This window comes from Pygocentrus nattereri, chromosome 13, assembly GCF_015220715.1.
Source record: "Pygocentrus nattereri isolate fPygNat1 chromosome 13, fPygNat1.pri, whole genome shotgun sequence".
Classification (NCBI taxonomy): domain Eukaryota; kingdom Metazoa; phylum Chordata; class Actinopteri; order Characiformes; family Serrasalmidae; genus Pygocentrus; species Pygocentrus nattereri.
Window position 1 is genome coordinate 24,634,988 of NC_051223.1, and position 17,834 is coordinate 24,652,821.

General features: G+C 38.1%; 1 protein-coding gene across 1 annotated transcript in view; it reads left to right on the plus strand.

The window, feature by feature from the left end:
• waca (WW domain containing adaptor with coiled-coil a) overlaps window positions 1-17,834 on the plus strand; it is a 35,641-nt gene that overhangs the window by 3,759 nt on the left and 14,048 nt on the right. Inside the window, exon 4 of the mRNA XM_017710985.2 lies at window positions 6,513-6,601. Coding sequence (XP_017566474.1) covers window positions 6,513-6,601 — 89 coding nt within the window. The remainder of the gene's footprint in view (window positions 1-6,512; window positions 6,602-17,834) is intronic.

Consider the following 17,834-nt stretch of genomic DNA (forward strand, 5'->3'; position numbering starts at 1 on the left):
TACCCAGGTAGTAGAGGTCAGTGTGGTTTAGGTGGATGTTTATTCTTTTGCACTGTGATTGTGGACTTTGTACCACTCTGCACACGTTGAGCTTCCAAATTTAAAACTGGAATGTAAGTTATGCTTTTTTTCTTTTCTTTTTCTTTTTAGTAAGTCAGAGATGTTGGGCTTGTGGATGTTAACTATGGTACTCATCACCTAGAGGTTTTTTTTTTTTTTTTTTTTGGTTTAGTTTTTTGCGTGAGTAGTTGTTTTGCAAAGATACATTTCTACATTTAGAGCTTTTTGGTGCAGGTTGGCATTAGTTACAAAATGGAGAATTCTGACAAAACTCGGGCCACTCTTTCACTGCAGGGCTGAGTGATCCCAAGCACAGAGTAACTGGCATTTCCACACAGAGCCAGTTTGGCACAGAATTCCTAAAAACTGTGTTTAGCATCCTTGGCATGGTCAGCTAACAGTGCTCAGAGCTGCAGAACTGTTGGGTGGATGGCTTCTCAACATAGATATTCTGATTGTGTCTACATTTACGTTGCTTTTGTGATGCCTTGTCCTGTGTTATTTTAAAACCAATATCATGTGAAAAGTTCAGTTCACTTGCAGTCACCAACTAATCATACAGTACATGATTTTTAATGTATTAATATTAACATCAACAACTACTGTTAATGGTGCTGCCATCTAGGAGAGAGGAGCTGGCAGTAGGAGCACACTAAAAGCTCTACTTGCCCCAGAACTGGTTAGATTCTGGCTAACTGAATCTACACTGACACAAGTTTAAATAATAATTGCTCAAATCTCAGGAGCCAAAATCGAGCGGTGATGTTTTAGGATTAGGAAGCTATGGTGTTTGAATCTGCACCCTGCTAGCTTAGTCTAACAGATTAAAAGTGCCACAGACCACAATACAAGTTTAAGTTTGACTAACTGGTGCTTTGCTGACACAAGTGTAGATAATAAAAACAAAAGTTTGAGAGAGCAAAGATGCCCGATTCCTGATTGAATTGACAGGAAGACTAAATTGAACCTGTTTTGTGGTGTTCAGAGATGTAGCCTGTTAGCTAAGCTGACTTTAGTTCATTTAGCAGGCTAAAAAGGCTACAGGTTACAATACAGGTTTTGATTCAGCTAACCATAACAATTAAATGAGTCAAATTTAGAAGAATAAGATTCATATCGAAGAGTGAGCTATAAGCCTGTTAGCTCTTGATGGACCACTGTCAAGTGTAGTTATTCTTTTATATTTTTTTGTTCCTGAGTTACCAGCACAGCAGATGGAAAAAGAAATCATGATGGATTTCATGAGTCTGCATCGACACAGACCAGCGTCCTATGGGCTTAGGGGAACGTTTGGCTCTGCAGTGGAAAAGAGGCCTCACTCACCCAAGTTTTTCTAAAACCTTATGGCTTAGTGCTTTAACCATCCAAAGATAACATGCACAGGTTACAGCAGTATCAGCTGTTTTGTCCTCGTTGTATTATGATGGCAGATCAGAGGTCTTTTGGTGGTCTTCATGTGCTACTACATCTTTGATATAGCGTATACAGCAGTGACTTTGTTTTGGCATGAAAATGGATTAACATCTCTGGTTGTGCTTAAGTATAATTGTATAGGGAATTCTGACAGAGAAATGTTTGGGACATTCAGGTTAGCTTCCCAGGCACCCATCTCTTAGTACTGTACTCAGTAAAAAATAATCTACTACACAACTTGTAGGTAGTCCTTTTATTGATGCCTTGTCGTTACATCCTTATGTACATGAGCACAGTATAGGTGAGGATATAACTTCACACAAAATAAATCTCTTGATTCTTTTAGCATGCCTTTGCTTCACTGTGTTTGGTTTTCTGGTTTCTTCTATTTTAAGGTGCACTTCACAGAGGTAAGTTAAAGAAATAACATGGTTGCTCATAATTTATTTGATGTGTTGCTACTAATATCTGTGTTCTTAGTGTCGCTTTGTGTACAGACTTAATGTTTACATGCCGTGATGACTACAGATAACTTGATTTGTTCTTTGTGATTAGATGTGTTGTATCCCAGGCTGTCCCAGTTACCAGTGAAGTTATTTAGTCATGTATATGACTGATATCCTTTTCATTTTAGTTCTGTAGGTGCATTGGTGACATGTTTCATTATTAGAATATAGCAAATTGCATTGTTCCTTGCGTACATTTGAATGTTTAGGGTTGTTTGCAAAAGCCAGTGAGAGAGTGCCTACTTAATCAAAATATATGATGGCCTCAGAAGCAAAGGCCACGCCTTCTTTGATAATTCTCTGTGCTTTGATTCCTTGTAGAGTAAAGTCAAGAGGAGTGTTAGTTTACAGATACCCTAAAAACTTAGATAACAAATAGCCTTCATGTTTTGCATTGTGAATTCATATGCCCAGTCAAAATCTAGTCTTCAGTTTCTGGGTTTGGACGTGTGTGGTGTGACTTTCACTAAAGTGCTTGACAACATAGTGTCAAATATGAGGCTGCAGGGCTGTGAGCCTAATGAGAGAAAACGCTAATAATATATTGCTTACTTTAGAGAAAACATGGAATTTCGTGTTGTTTTTTGGAACTCTTGCCATTTTGTTTGTCATCACATGAATTTTGTTGTAACTGCACTAGCAAAGTCTGCTGATGCCTGCATCTCGAGGTCTTTCTGCAGGTTCACAGATAGTCTGCGTTATTTCCCACACGGCTTGGATAAATGGCAGTAGCAGACAGCCCTACGGTCCTCTGGACTTTCTTAGTAACATGCACCTTTAAATTCATGTATCTGGAAGTCTGGAGAAGACTAAAGATTTAGGTTGGGTAACACTGCTGCCTTAGGATGTGGCTGGTCATGAATGTTTAGGCAAAACTAATGACTGCTTTTTGATGATAACATATGTTTGAGAGAGCAAAGTTGCGTGAATGGTGTTTGAAGTGACAGGAAGACTAAATTGAACCTGTTTCGTGGTGTTCAAAGATGTAGCCTGTTAGCTAAGCTAACATTAGTTTATTTAACATGCTAAAAATGCTGCAGGTTACAGTATAGGTTCTAATCCAGCTAATTAACATTTAAATGACTCATTTAGAGGATTAAGATTCATATCTAAGCAGTTAAAGCAAACTAATGGCTGGTTGGAGAAAAAAAGGTTGTCAGTTGTGCTGTTTAAAAGGCTGACCTTAACTGGCACGGGAGCATATCCTCCTCCATATTGGAGCATCTGAAGAGGAAACGCGGCGGCTCACTGGATGAAGATTAATCTCTGTGAAATAGGAGTGCTAGCAAGCTAGTAAGCTAATGTTTGTGTTAAGACATTCTGTAACATTTTCTCTTTTGAAGTGCATGTTCTGTGGTATCATTAGTGGAGTTCAAGGTAGTTCTCTGCGGACATACATGGCACAATCATTTACGCAATCATTCAAATGTAACTGTTCATAGAGAACAAGTTTGCCAGAAACATTTACCACCTGCCAAAGTTGAACAAAACATACATCTGTGGCTTGAGATAGTTGCTTATAGATTACGTAGATGCCGTGTCGGGTTTAGCCAGGTCTGGAGGCGACGCTGCTGTTTTGTGGCGGTCTAAATCACTCCTGGAGTGCTTTCATTACAGCGCTACCATTACAGAGCTGCAGCTTAAGAAATACTGTCCAAAGTTTTTCAAGAATATTGCACAGAAAGCTGAATTATATAGGGCTCTATAAAAGAGGGAACATAGTGATCCACTCTTGTGTTTGTGTAATGTTTGAGTAGATATGGATGTTTGGTTGGTAAAGCACAGAGAATCTGTTGGTGTGACTAACGCAATACTGGTTTAGTTTTGTTTTATTGGTGCTATTTTTCTCCTCCTGTGATTTTAAATTTTGACAGGAATATTTGACAGATTTCTTTTGTATTGGCAGGAAAATTTATTAAAACAGGCATTATTTCATTATTTCAAGGTGTTCATCTTTGCCTTCATTGTTATTTAGTAAGTGCATGAGGCAACCTTGAGCCAAATTTAAAAGCTGATAGCTACGTAAGTAATTTGGTAATTGAGTGATTCATAATCTGAATAATCAATTAATTATTTCATTAGTCTATAGATTTGATCATCAAAATAGTAATTTCTTTGTCCTGTTGATTTACCTTGTCCTGCATTGTAGTTTTTGATGGGCTGCTGCTTACCATCGTCCATTGACCAGGTGCTTTAGACATGTGGTGTTCTTGTTTCTGTTCACCACTATGCTGGTGAATTCTCACAGCATTATACTCATTAATACAGATGGATGACATTAGGAAATAGATGGCTAGTTGCTTTTGTAAAATGTATTCCACTAACTGAGATGTTTAATTTTTTAGTGCAATATATGTAGTTTGAAGTGATAAAGTAGTGTAACTTGCAGCCTTTTTAGTACAGGTGTTACCTGCTCAGTTTTTACGTACAGCGCTGTGTGACCTCAGAGACGTAGAAAGGTCAGTGGTTGAAATGTGAATGGAAGAGCTTGTAACTCTAAACGTGGCCTTTTGTGAACCGTTTGTGAAGAAAGTCCTACCCTTCAATAAAAAGAGCCAATCAGCTTGCTGGTTATGCCACGAGCGGGGAATGCCCCCCATTGTTGTCGACATATGCGCAGGTGCAGTAGCCAGAATGGCCTAAAACATGGTTGTCAGTACTTTTTTATTACAGTTGAGTATCTGTGTTTATTTTATATATCTGCCTTTCACAGTGCTGTTACCTACAATCTCAGAACAAAACTGAAGAGGGAGATTGACTCTATACTGGAAGTACAGCACTAAAATGTGTTAGTTTGATTATTCACCAGCACTTCAGATTATGTCAGAATGTGCTGCCTTTTACACCAGAAGCTGCCTAATGCAAGTGTTACTGAATAAAAATGTACTTACTGTGCTATGCTTGGGTTCATTAATGTAATATTAGTTTGTAGGTCCTGAATACATGAAGACTCTGTAGTATGAGCCGATATTCACACGTTGCCTGTAGCATAAACAGGTAATCAGACATGTCAACCACACCAGTGTCAGCTGTGTCAATTCAAATATTAAATTTTATATTTATATTACTTATTACTGTTACATTTCTCGTTCTATAGAATCTTACAAATGCCAAATTTCACACAATGTCAGTAATGTGATGTATTAGTGTAACAAAGTACAAAATTATAGTCTGTTAAAATGATAACTATGTAGTATATGGTACAATAATATAATGATTTTGTATTTCTGTTGAATTATTGAAGTCTATAAACAGTTGATAAAACACAAAACTCTTCCATGCATCGCTTCCTAACTATTTATTTTCTTAATTTTAATGATTTCATTTTAATGTACTCATTTACACTAGCTCATACTTAAGTGCACATAGGTTACTTATTATGATATTGTAATTGTTATTGGCAAGTACTGAAAAAAATGTATTTGGCCTGAAAAATGTTGTTGATGTATTGCTAATATAAACCAAAGGGCAAAGATGAGCAACACTGATGTAGAGATGGGTGAATAGTACTGGGTGAAAAGGTTTTTAGTTTGGCTTTGAATGAAGAAGGAGCAGTCGCAAAGGTCTGCAATTTGGGGTTCTACAGGACCTGACTCCCCAGGAAATGAGCCTGAGGAATAGTTAACAATTATATGCTAGATGACTTGTGCAAGGAAAGATGTGAAAATGTTGAAACCGAACTAAATAAGAAGCTACTTGACCATGAAAAAGATGATACGATAAGTTTGTATTATAGATGAGACACAGCAGGCATCCTTACAAAACCACAAAAGAGAGATCATATCACTCCAATTTTGAAAGTACTGCACTGGGTTTATTTTTTTTATGGTTCTGCTGCCAGTCTCTAAACGACCTAGCACACGCTCACATCACAGAATATCTGTCTATGTTCCAGCAAGTGATCTTAGATCTTCAGCTCCTAGCCTTCTGCAAATACCTTTTTGTGAAATAGTTATTCTGCTTCTAAACTGTGGAATTCGGTTGCGTCTATCAGTAGAAAGTCAAGCTCCATGCACACTTATAAGAAACATTTCTATAACATGCTGTTTAATTAAGCTCTATGTCTCCAGGTATTTGTTTTAATTTGGTCTGTCATTGTCTTATGATTCAAGACAAAGACAAATTGGTGCTCATTTGTATTATTGTTAAGCTTTGCCACCTGTCTGTAAAGTACTTTTAGCTGTCACCGGCAGGAAAAGTGTTTTTTTTTTTTTTTATTATAATTTTATGTATTGTTGTGGATGGGAAGAGATGAACAGCAGCTCACAAATTTATTAAATTGTTATTTCTCTATGTAGGCTCTCAATGCAAGATTGTTCGAGGATTTCCAACTGTTAAAAACTGTTTACCGAAAACTTAAGACTGAGACTTTTAAATTACTTGTACCTTTTTGTATAGTTTATCGATTTTGTATGAAATTAAATGAAATGGTATAGTTCTGTCAAAAAGGGCTGGATTAAGGCAAAATAGATTTTTTTGGCCCTCCAGTTAATAGTTTACATATATTTTTTTTCTTCTTCCTTTTGATTTCAGGGACCAGTATTTCTCCTCAGGAGAATTCTCACAACCACAGTTCTCTGCATAGCTCCAACTCTCACTCAAATCCCAACAGATCAGACACAGTAAGTACCTCCACATATCAGTTGTTTCTTTCTAACTGCTGATGCTTACTTGGATGTGATGGATAATTTGTCTAACTTGCTGTTTGTGTAAACTGAGTCAAACTGAGGTTCCATGTATTTTGCAGACTAGCACCGCTTTGACTTGTTTTACAGCCTCAATACACTAAAATGCTGCTTATTGTGCTAAGGCTAAAGCGCCCAAAGATACAGGGGTTGTCGTTTTGTATTTCTTCCTCTTGTTTCTGCAGTGTTTTCGATAGATGTAAAATGAAATAATAGTACTAATAACAGTTTTGATAGGCTCAAAACTTTTGTCATATCCTGTATTTGTCATGAGAATTTGAAGATTTATTTTGTAAAATAAGTCTTGGTCTTGGTCTGTACTCGCAAATTACTGTTATATAGACATGTGCCAATGTTTGATAAGAAGCTATACTGCAATATTCAACACGCACAGCATTATTGTAGGCATTTTACTTAACAAGTTGCAGTTTAGAGACGCACAACAGCTGTGGTTTCACAGGTTTCCACTCCGCTGTCATGTCCTGTTCATTTGTTACATGCAAAATCTAGTATGCGTTTTTTTCCCAAAGACGGAAATCCCCGAAATTAAACTACCCAAAAATTTACAAAACAACATTCAGTACATTAAATGTATATTTATCCATGTAACCCTCAGAACCCCACAGTGGCATTGGTCAGCTGCTCTGCATTTCACTGAAGTAGTCACAGGCAGCCCTGATTTAGTGGAGCGAATTCTAACAGAAAACACAATAATTGACAGCTTAGATAATTTATTTTTAAATCTCTACGTTTCCAGCCTTTGGTTTTTTTGCAAATTTATATGACCCTTTTTACAATAAATGTCCCAACACGGCCAAGGTTTGAAGCATTCAGAAGGGTTCAGATATGCTGCCAGATATGTGGATCGATGAGTCTGACAATGTTACCTACACTGTAGCACTGAAGAAAGTTCGACACATTTTTAAGATTCTGTTTAGTGATATTTTCATAATTCCTTTAGACGGCTTATTGAATGCATAGCCAAGTTAATGTTCCATTGTATGTGACATAACTGGATAGGTGAATATAGGTCTTGTTCAGTATAGATAACTTGGCACTTGTTTCAGTGTTTAATGCAAATTTGTATCAGTTTGTTGTTTGATACCAGCATGTTTCAATTTGTTTCAATAGGGTTTATATGTTTATTGCCTCTGGTGATTTGTGTCTAAATTACACCAGTTAGCTTATCTAAGTTTTCATCTTTCTAATTGGTTTCATTTGCTTTATTACTGCATTACTGACTAAAGATGCACTCAGTTTTCTCACGCTGAGTGTTTTTCAGTAGTCCAAATCTAGAGACAGACATTTGAATTTTTATCTCTTACTTTAGTCTTTTTAAAAGAAATTGAGAGGCTTGAGAAATTGATTCTTAGGCCAAGTGTGCAGCCTTTGGCTATAAGGATATGAAGTGTTGACTTATAGCCTGGTAGAGTATCATGTTCATCGCTTGATAAATGTTAGTCATCTGTAGTCATGGTCAGTTTATTCCATATACTTGTTTTTTGTTTCTAGAAATTCCTATTTCTGTTATGTACTTTTTATGTATTTTATTATTCAACACTTCAATTTCAATACTTATTTTATCTTCACTACTGGGGTGACAGCTCTGTGTTGATTTTTGTTTTCATATTAGAAGCGGAAATAACTAAGTTGGATAAGTGACATCTTTTTATTATTCTGAAGTTTGGAAGTAAGTGTTGTTTTGGCCGCAAAAATGCTTCATGGAATACTATTGCACTCTTATAAATCATTCTAACATCCAGTTAAATCCCCACTTTCAGACATGTGCATCATAATGCATTAATACATTTTTAACACCCCTGCTTTTGGGGTTATCAGAGTGATGGCGATGCCACCATTTTTCATACATTTTTGCTGTGCTGCTTTTGGGAAACCAATCCCTGTCTGGTACTGTGGCAACCCCTCCTGTGTTCTGACCATCTGTCCTTGTGCTGTTGATAAGCTCTGCTCTTTTGGGAGATCACGCCAGTCGCATAGTCTGCAGAAAGGAAAAAAGATGCAACAGAGATGATAAATGAAATTTAATTATTGCAATGTTTTTGTAGTTAATGGTGATTGTCACAAATAGTTGCTGGTTAACTATTTTCAGTATACAAGGTTTTTTTTCCCCCCTTCACCCTAAGCACCCTGTTTTGTGTAGCTTGGAGTTTTTAGACAAGTGATGTCAGAGAATAGTTGGAAATGACCAATGACAGATGGCGCTAGTTTTAAAATTGTGCTAAGAAGGACCTTATTTATAGATTAAAATCTCTGCAAAGCCCAGTTGTAAGAGATCTGATTAAAAAATGGCATGTGCTTGATTTTAGCTGCAGTGGTGAAAATATGTTGAACCTCTGTTCAGATGCCAAGGCCACTGAGTCTGGTTTATAAATGTGCGAAAAATAATGAATCAAACTTCTTTGCTGTTTAAGCCCACTTAATCACAGCAGACCCCCATCAGTTTCCAGATACCTACAAATGCTTCAGTGCTTTCTTTTCCTACACAAAGTTTTTTGATGTGGATAGTGCATGTAAGTTACATAGTAGAAACTTTGAGTTTGCTAAAATTCAAGCTCACTTGGCTGGATTTGATAAATGAGCCACATTAATGTGCCATAATCCCTCTATATCAGTGTGGGAATGGATGTGGGCCTAGGTTATATTTAGTTACCCGTATGTTCTAGCTTGATCATTCAGTGTTCTAAATGATCACAGATATAAATCTTTGTCTCATTTGTCCTGTTGGTTATAATCTGCTTCCATTGCAGGTATTTGATTATTTGGGTTCTAAATTTATTGTTATAGAGATTGTGCTGTTATGCTGGACAAGAGTGATGCTTGCTTCATTGAAGTTTTGTAAGGCAGTTTCTGTTCTTTTAAAATACCATGATGGCCACTGGCTAAACTGAAAAATGCGAAGACTATACGTTCCAGACATGTTTGAAAGTATTTAGAAAGCCACTAGAAACCTAACTTGTACATCTGTGGTTGTCTAAATTTCTAATGTAGGTGGCCATTAAGCTTGAAAAGAGTGCAAACAGTGATGAAATTCAGTTCAGTTTCGGTAACAGATTCTTTCAGTGAATTGAACATTTGATTTGTCAAGTTATTTTTGTTGTGGGAAGGGGTGGAAGTGGTGTACGAAGGGGATCAATGATTAGCAGTGGGCTTCCAAAAATAGTGCTTGCTACAATTTCTGCTACGCTTTGTAGACGTCTGTTTTCAAGGGTTGCTGTTTGTGTTTTTGTACTTCTACTTTGTGTGATAACCAGCAAAAACGAGAGAGAGAGAGAGGGAGAGGGTGAGAGTGAGAACTATTGATCCCAAAAGGAAATTGCAGTATTAGAGTAGCATATAATTGCAAATAAACTTGCATATGGATAGTAAAGTTATGGGAATAAATGGACATAAATAAAAAATAGACACTGAGTTTAACAAAGTGAAAAAGGATGTAAAATTCAGTTGTGCCATTATTTAGTTGCATTTAGCCTTGTGCTAATCAGCATTATGGGCTGTACCTGCAGATGTACTTTGTATTTACATGCTAAACAAATTTCAGAGAGTTGCAGAGTTGCGTGGAGATGGGTTGTTGAGTGGTTTTGTGGCCGATAACCAGTACCGAAGGGTGGGGCTGGACTGTTTACCCCCTTATTGGACAACATGAAGGAAGTGATTTTAACATAGTGGAACCTAAGCCCAAAGAGTGTTTCTGTTTTCTGTTTAAACACTAATTGTGTGTGTGTGTGTGTGTGTGTGTGTGTGTGTGTATTATATATTATATGTATATAATATATATATTTTTTATTTTATGTAAACAAACACTGCAACTAAATGGTACAACCCCAATTCCAATGAAGTTGGGATGTTGTGTAAAACATAAATAAAAACAGAATATCATGATTTGCAAATTCTTTTCAAGCTATATTCAATTAAATACACTACAAAGACAAGATATTTAAAGTTCAAACAGATAAACTTTGTTTTTTGCAAATATTCACTCATTTAAAATTTGATGCCTGCAACACGTTCCAAAGAAGTTTGGACAGGGGCAAAAAATGACTGGGAAATTTGAGGAATGCTCAAAAAACACCTGTTTGGAACATTTCACAGGTGAACAGGTTAATTGGAATCAGGTCATTGGAGTGTCATAAAGGGAGCATCCCTGAAAGGCTCAGTCATTCACAAGCAAGGATGGGGTGAGGTTCACCACTTTGTGAACAACTGCATGAGCAAATAGTCCAACAGTTTAAGAACAACGTTTCTCAACGTGCAATTGCAAGGAATTTAGGGATTTCATTATCTACAGTCCATAATACCATCAAAAGATTCAGAGAATCTGGAGAAATCTCTGCAAGTAAGCGGCAAGGCAAAAAACCCAACATCGAATGGCCGTGACCTTCTATCCCTCAGGTGGCACTGCATTAAAAAACCGACTTCATTCTGTAACGGATATTACCACATGGACTCAGGAACACTTCAGAAAACCATTGTCCGTGAACACGGTCGTCACTCCATCTACAAGTGCAAGTTATGCCATGCAAAGCGAAAGCCACATATCAACACCACCCAGAAACGCCGCTGGCTTCTCTGGGCCCAAGCTCATCTGAGATGGACTGATGCAAAGTGGAAAAGTGTCCTGTGGTCTGTCCTGAGTCCACATTTCAAATTGTTTTTGAAAATGATGGACGTTGTGTCCTCTGGGCCAAAGAGGAAAAGGAATGTCCAGATTATTATCAGCGCAAAGTTTAAAGCCAACATCTCTGATGGTGTGGGGGTGTGTTAATGCCCATGGCATGGGTAATTTGCACAACTGTGAAGGCACCATTAATGCTGAAAGGTACATACAGGTTTTGGAGCAACATATGCTGCCATCCAAACAACGTCTTTTTCAGGGACGTCCCTGCTTATTTCAGCAAGACAATGCCAAGCCACATTCTGCACGTTACAGTGGCGTGGCTTCGTAGTAAAAGAGTGCGGGTACTAGACTGGCCTGCCTGCAGTCCAGACCTGTCTCCCATTGAAAATGTCTTGCACATTATGAAGCGCAAAATACAACAACGGAGACCCCGGACTGTTGAGCGACTGAAGTTGTACATCAAGCAAGAATGGGAAAGAATTCCACCTACAAAGCTTCAACAGTTAGTGTCCTCAGTTCCCAAACGCTTGAGTGTTGTTAAAAGGAAAGGTGATGTAACACAGTGGTAAACATGCCCCTGTCCCAACTTCTTTGGAACGTGTTGCAGGCATCAAATTCAAAATGAGTGAATATTTGCAAAACACAAAGTTTATCTATTTGAACATTAAATATCTTGTCTTTGTAGTGTGTTCATATGAATAGAAGTTGAAAAGGATTTGCAAATAATTGTATTTGTTTTTATTTATGTTTTACACAACGTCCCAACTTCATTGGAATTGGGGGTTGTACATGCACTGGGTACATTCCACTCTACAAAAAAGACAACACTAAGTGCCCCTGCCTCTTACAAGAGCTAGCTGAAGGTACATAATGAGTTATTCTGCCATTATCTCCTTACTGGGGGAATTGGTCTCTGCTTCTACTTGTTGTTGTTCTAAAAAGGAACGAATGAACTCTGGTTAAATACAGTCGCTGTAACATTATCGTCATTAATAGCCTTTCATCTCTCATCCACCATGTATATTGTCTGAAACATCCACGTTTTTAATTAGCATGTGCTTGTTGTGTAAGCTTTTGCACTCTCCTGCAAGTCCTGCCGCCATCCTGATGCATGTCCATTTGAATGCAACCATGACAGTGGAGCTTCTTCTTCTTTTTTTTCTTTTTCTTTTTTTCCCTTTCTGTGGCAGAAAATATTAAAAATTTAGGCAGCATTGCAGTCTGTTGGCTTCAGACTTTGAACCAGACTTCGCAGGTTTGACTAAGATGGAGAAATATCAGCTGATTGCCGATTGCATATGTGGGCTGAAAATGTGATGGATTTTCTGATACTGATACATAGCCAGTCAATCATTCCTTCTCTAGAGTTGAGCTGTGATGAGGAAACTTCTGTATAGTCAAGAAGGGCACGGCATGTATTTATTTTCCAAGGTATTGATAGATGAGTGTTTAAATTCATGTAGCCTGAACAACAAAGGCAATGTCAAAAAAAATATTAGCTAGCTATTAAGACTGTTTTGTTTGTTTGTTTGTTTTTGTAACTAAGTGAAAAAAACATTTTGCTTTGTTGTGATCACTACTTGCAAGCCAGTCTTTTGACTGCTAGAATGCCACTAGTTACAGCTCTTCGGTCAGCACAACTGACTTTACCAGTACCAAAATATGAGTAAAATTTATTAGGTATGGGCAGATCGAGGCACAATTTCAAGCTTGATCTGAATTTGATTCTTTATTATTGTTTTGCACTGTATTTATACTACTGTTGTAGAGGTGCACTTCCTATGCCTGTGCCCAAGAACAGAACCATATTATTCAACTAATCATGTGGAAAATAACGTTGATAATCAGTTAAACTGGGGCTTTTTTGTTGTCCTTTTTATTTCCCAAAGCATTAACACACTTTCTTCTGGTAATTTTGAGACAGTCCATGACACAGAAGCAGATGTGAAAGTGATGGTGTGTGAACTGAAGCGTAATCTTGTCAAATAAATTGACATAATAGCACAGTAAAAGTAGAGGTTGCACAATATGGTAGCATATGTGGTTATATATGTGTGGTAGTATATGTTGTCTTTAGTTTGGCCACAAGAGTGCAATTTATTAAGAATAAAAATAATTGTTAAAGTAGAATTGTTAATGTCATATTAACTTTACTATCCAATTCTGTTTTGTCTGTGGCTAGCCTGATGCTTTTTGTTCAAGTCTGTTTTCCCTGAAATGACATGATGTGTACTGCGTTGGTTTGTCGTGTTTTCCCCAGAGTGCGTTTAACCCCTGCAGCATAGCGGCTGGGTCTTTAACTCTGGTCGTATCTGTGCAAGGTGCAGTAACTTTGGTGTTAATATAGGATATCGCATCACCCAGTATAGTTTAGAAGTTCATTTGTGCTTGTGTATTTGAATACTAGTGTCTTGCTATGGTTTGTGTGAATAAATCTATTAAAGAGCGATGTTTGTTTAAAGCTGATAACAACTTTGTGTGTGTCATTAAGGCTACATTTGCATAGCAGGTAAAAGTGGCCCATATCTTTTTTTTGTTTGTTTGTTTTTTTTTTTATTTAGCTGTTCACATTATCTTTTAAATGTGATCTGTGATCTGCGACATCCGTCTGAACAGATCACGCTCCTAAACTGACCCACATGCGCGACAGAACAATACTTCACGTGGCTCATCCAGAGGTAAACAGTCTTGAGGACTAACGAACACTAGTCACTCCCGATTTTGTCTTTGCCAGCATTACCGGAGAGATTATGAAGTTCCAGTGGTGACAGCTCAGTGTGTTCGAGTTCGCCATAAAAAGGGCCCGGTATTCGGCCATATCCACTTCTGTGGTTCTTGTTCTCTGGCACTTCAGCCTTGGGCTCCTCCGGCCGTGTTCGGCTGTTTCGTTTGAAACCTTTTCAAACGTGGATTGGCTATGATATGTCTCCTATTTTATTTTATTTATTTTTTATTTATTTATTTTTTGGTACAGAAATATCAGCCTAAACGTTTGAGTCTCAGCAGCGTGAAATGATGACTAATGTCGAGTTGGACTGATGTAAAAGTCGCGTGAAGTCCGATCTGCCTGTTCAGATGGAGTCACTTTGCTGCAGATCGGATACATATTGGATTTCAACACCACATATGAAAGTGTCTCAATTCGGAATTGAAAATGTCAGATTCAGTGGGGTTTTTTTTTTTTTTTTTTTTTTTTTGCTGACCACACTGACATGAAGATGACACATCTGTGTCACATATGAGGAAAAAGATTGGATTTGGGCCACTTTTACCTGCTGTATAAACATAACCTTTGTGTCAGTTTCCGTAACTCAGTTAACCGTTACCAGGCAAAGACCTATATTCTGCCCTAAAAGTGACATGAATTCCACTTCTGGAATAAGAGTTACTAGTGCTTGGTTTTCTCAAATCACTAATCCAAATAATCAAAAAATCCAGTAGGTATCAGTGCAGAGAATATACCACTATGCACATATGAAAAATCTTGTGATTTGATTAAAAGGTGTTGTGCCACAAATACATTCAGGTAAAACTGTTTATTTTATGTGATGGGAATTTTTTTTGCTTCTTGTTACTTACTTAGATAGCTTATGCAGATTCTTACGGCGCTACCACTTCTGATTTTTTTTTTTTTTTTTTTTTTTTTTATGTATTTTTCATACAGAAAGCTATGCATTCCACTTTATATAAACAAAGATTTTATTGTACATTGTAAATGTTTAATTTTAAGTGTAATTATTCTTCATGTATGTATTGTGGTTCACACATTGCATGAACATTTGCATAGAAATATGTTTCTGATAGTAACCTACAGTTTTTGTCTCTCTAGCAGTCACCTGTCTGTCCCTTGATGGCTTTAAAAATACTTTTTTGTTTTTCTTTTGACTTTGCTTTTGCTTGATTCACATATATAAAAAGTGACCATGTTTTTTAAAACAAAAAAAAAAGGAATTGGTTAGTTAGGTTAGTTTATTTTATATTTTAATTTTCTATCAAACTGGCTTGCCTGCACATCATGTGGCACTAACACATACTTGCCTGACTGAGCTGTGTTGCAGGGTAGGAGGAGGAGTGGTTTAGTTAGATTAAAGAGAGAGCCTGCAGGGCTGATGCACCGAAGTCCGCCTCACCTAATATTACACACGCTTGCATCAGGATGCAGCTCTCTTCCCCATGCTTTTTTTTTTCACTCTGTCTGCCTCCTCCCCCTTTTCTCTCACTCAAGTCACTGTTTCATGTCATCTGTCTCCCTGCATGCTAGATTTTTTTTTTTTTTTATAGAATTCTAAAATTTCCAGGTGTTTTTTATTTAAACCCCCCCCCCCCCCCCCATTTTCCATACAGCTATTTTTTCTGTAATTTTTGCACCTGGTATTAATATTTGGTTATCAAACCCATCTCTGTCGTTAGGGTTTTGTTTTTTTAAAAACCTTGTTAGGTCATAGTGTTTAGCGTGTGTGTGTGTGGGACATGGTACCAAGAGCTTTGCACTTTAAATGGGTGACGGGGCAGTACGATATTGCCGCAAAATGCAAAATTTGATAAATAATTTTTTAAATAGTGTGCATGTGACTGGATGTGACGTAAGTACATCAGTACACCTGCAAGTACACCAGTTTGATCCCCTCAGCCGACAGTGCATGACTGAAGTGCCCTTGAGCAAGGCACCTAACCTCCAGTTCCTCCCTAGGTGCTGTGGATAGGGCTGCCCACCGCTCTGGGCGTGTGTGTGTGTGTGTTCACTAGTGTGCATGTATGTGGGTGTTTCACTGCACGGATGTGTTAACACTAGCATGACTGAGATTTCAGGATCCTCAGGACATCACCCTTCCTTTTTGCCAGCAATTAGCAGGACCATAAGTCAACTTTTATGTTTGGTTTGTTTATCTCCAAAAATGATACTTTTAATGTCAGTCAAAGGAACCAGACAATTTTCCAAGTCATTTTGTTCTGTTTCTTTTGGTCCATTAATCATAAAATCTACACACAATGTAAAATGCAATAGGGATTTTCAAACTGTCCAAAACTGAAAAATTGCAGACCCCTATTTTATTCACAGTAGAATAAAGAACACAGTTGTTGAAAGTGAGACATCTGGGAAGTGTCTGAGAAGTGAGGAGACCAGTTGCTGTAGTTTTGAGAGAGGAATGTTGTCCTGTTGTCTGATGTAGGATTCTAACTACTCAGCAGTCCTGGGTCGTCTTTGCCAGATTTTTTTGTTTCATGATGCGCTACATGATTTCTGGTGGTGAAAAGTCTGGACTGCAGGCAGGTCTGTTCAGCAGCCAGACTCTTCCTCTGTGAAGCCATGCTGTATGTTGTTTAGCGTTGTCTTGCTGAAATAAGCAAGGCCTTACCTGGAAAGTATTGTCTGGATGGGAGAATATGTTCTAAAACCTCAGTATACTGTTGAGCATTTACTGTGCCTTTCTAGATGTGTAAGCGGCCCACGCCATAGGCACTAATGCAACCCCATACCACCAGAGATGCAGGATTTTGAATTGTGCGCTGAAAACAAGCTGGATGGTTCCTCTCCCCTGGAGTCCACAGGACATGGCGTCTGTAGTTTCCAAGAAGAATGTCAAATTCAGTGATTTCATCTGACCTAGGGGTGCAACGTTTGGTCGACTAAAATTGATGGCTAAATTAGTTAGCAACTAATTTGGTAGTCATTGGTTGGTGAGGTCATTACGTGTCTTTCTCGCACTGACTAGAAACCTTTTGACATTACCGCTCACTGGAGACTTAGGACAATGGCAACCTTAAGAACAAAATCCTCAAAAGAGTGCAAGCATTTCACGTTAATCTCAGGGGGGAAAAAGTGTTAGTTGGGTTATTTGTAAAGCCGGCCTGGGCTGGCACAGGGGCACATCCTCCATGCTGGAGCATCTGAAGAAGAAACTTGTCAGCTCACTGGGTGAAGAAGATAAATCTCAGTAAGATGCTGCGTCATGAACCACACACTAGCACACTAAATAGTGTGTAAAAAAAATAGCACATATCCCATTAGAAGTGCACTCATTAGTGTAGTGTGAGAAGTACATAGGTGTATGGTTTGGGACACTGATGGTTCTGCTAGCGAGCTGTTTAACTAATTTTACTGTTAATCCTACTTTGTGTTATGAGCCAAGCGGTAATGTTTTCTGTTCCGAAATGCAGGTTCACTGGAATCGTTAATGGAGTTGGAACAGAGGAGCAAGTAGCTATTCACAGTGACGCTGCTCACTTTCCAGATAACCCTTTTAAACACTGCATTGTTGTCTTAACATCAAGGCCACCGGTGTGTTCAAATTCAGCAGGAGAGCTTTTCCAAAGTTATCTGTTCTCCGCAAACTTTTACTTCCACTCACGAACAGTTTAAGGAAGTAGTCTGTGAACACACTGTAGCTGGACACAGGATTACCATTGAAATGAAGCGTTTACACAGAATTGTTCATAGAGAAGTTTGCCACAGACTTTCGTCTCCGCTCTATCAGAGCGCGCCTCCTCTGCAGTGGTGAACTTCTGCTCTCAGAGGAAAGCGAGACACTTGTA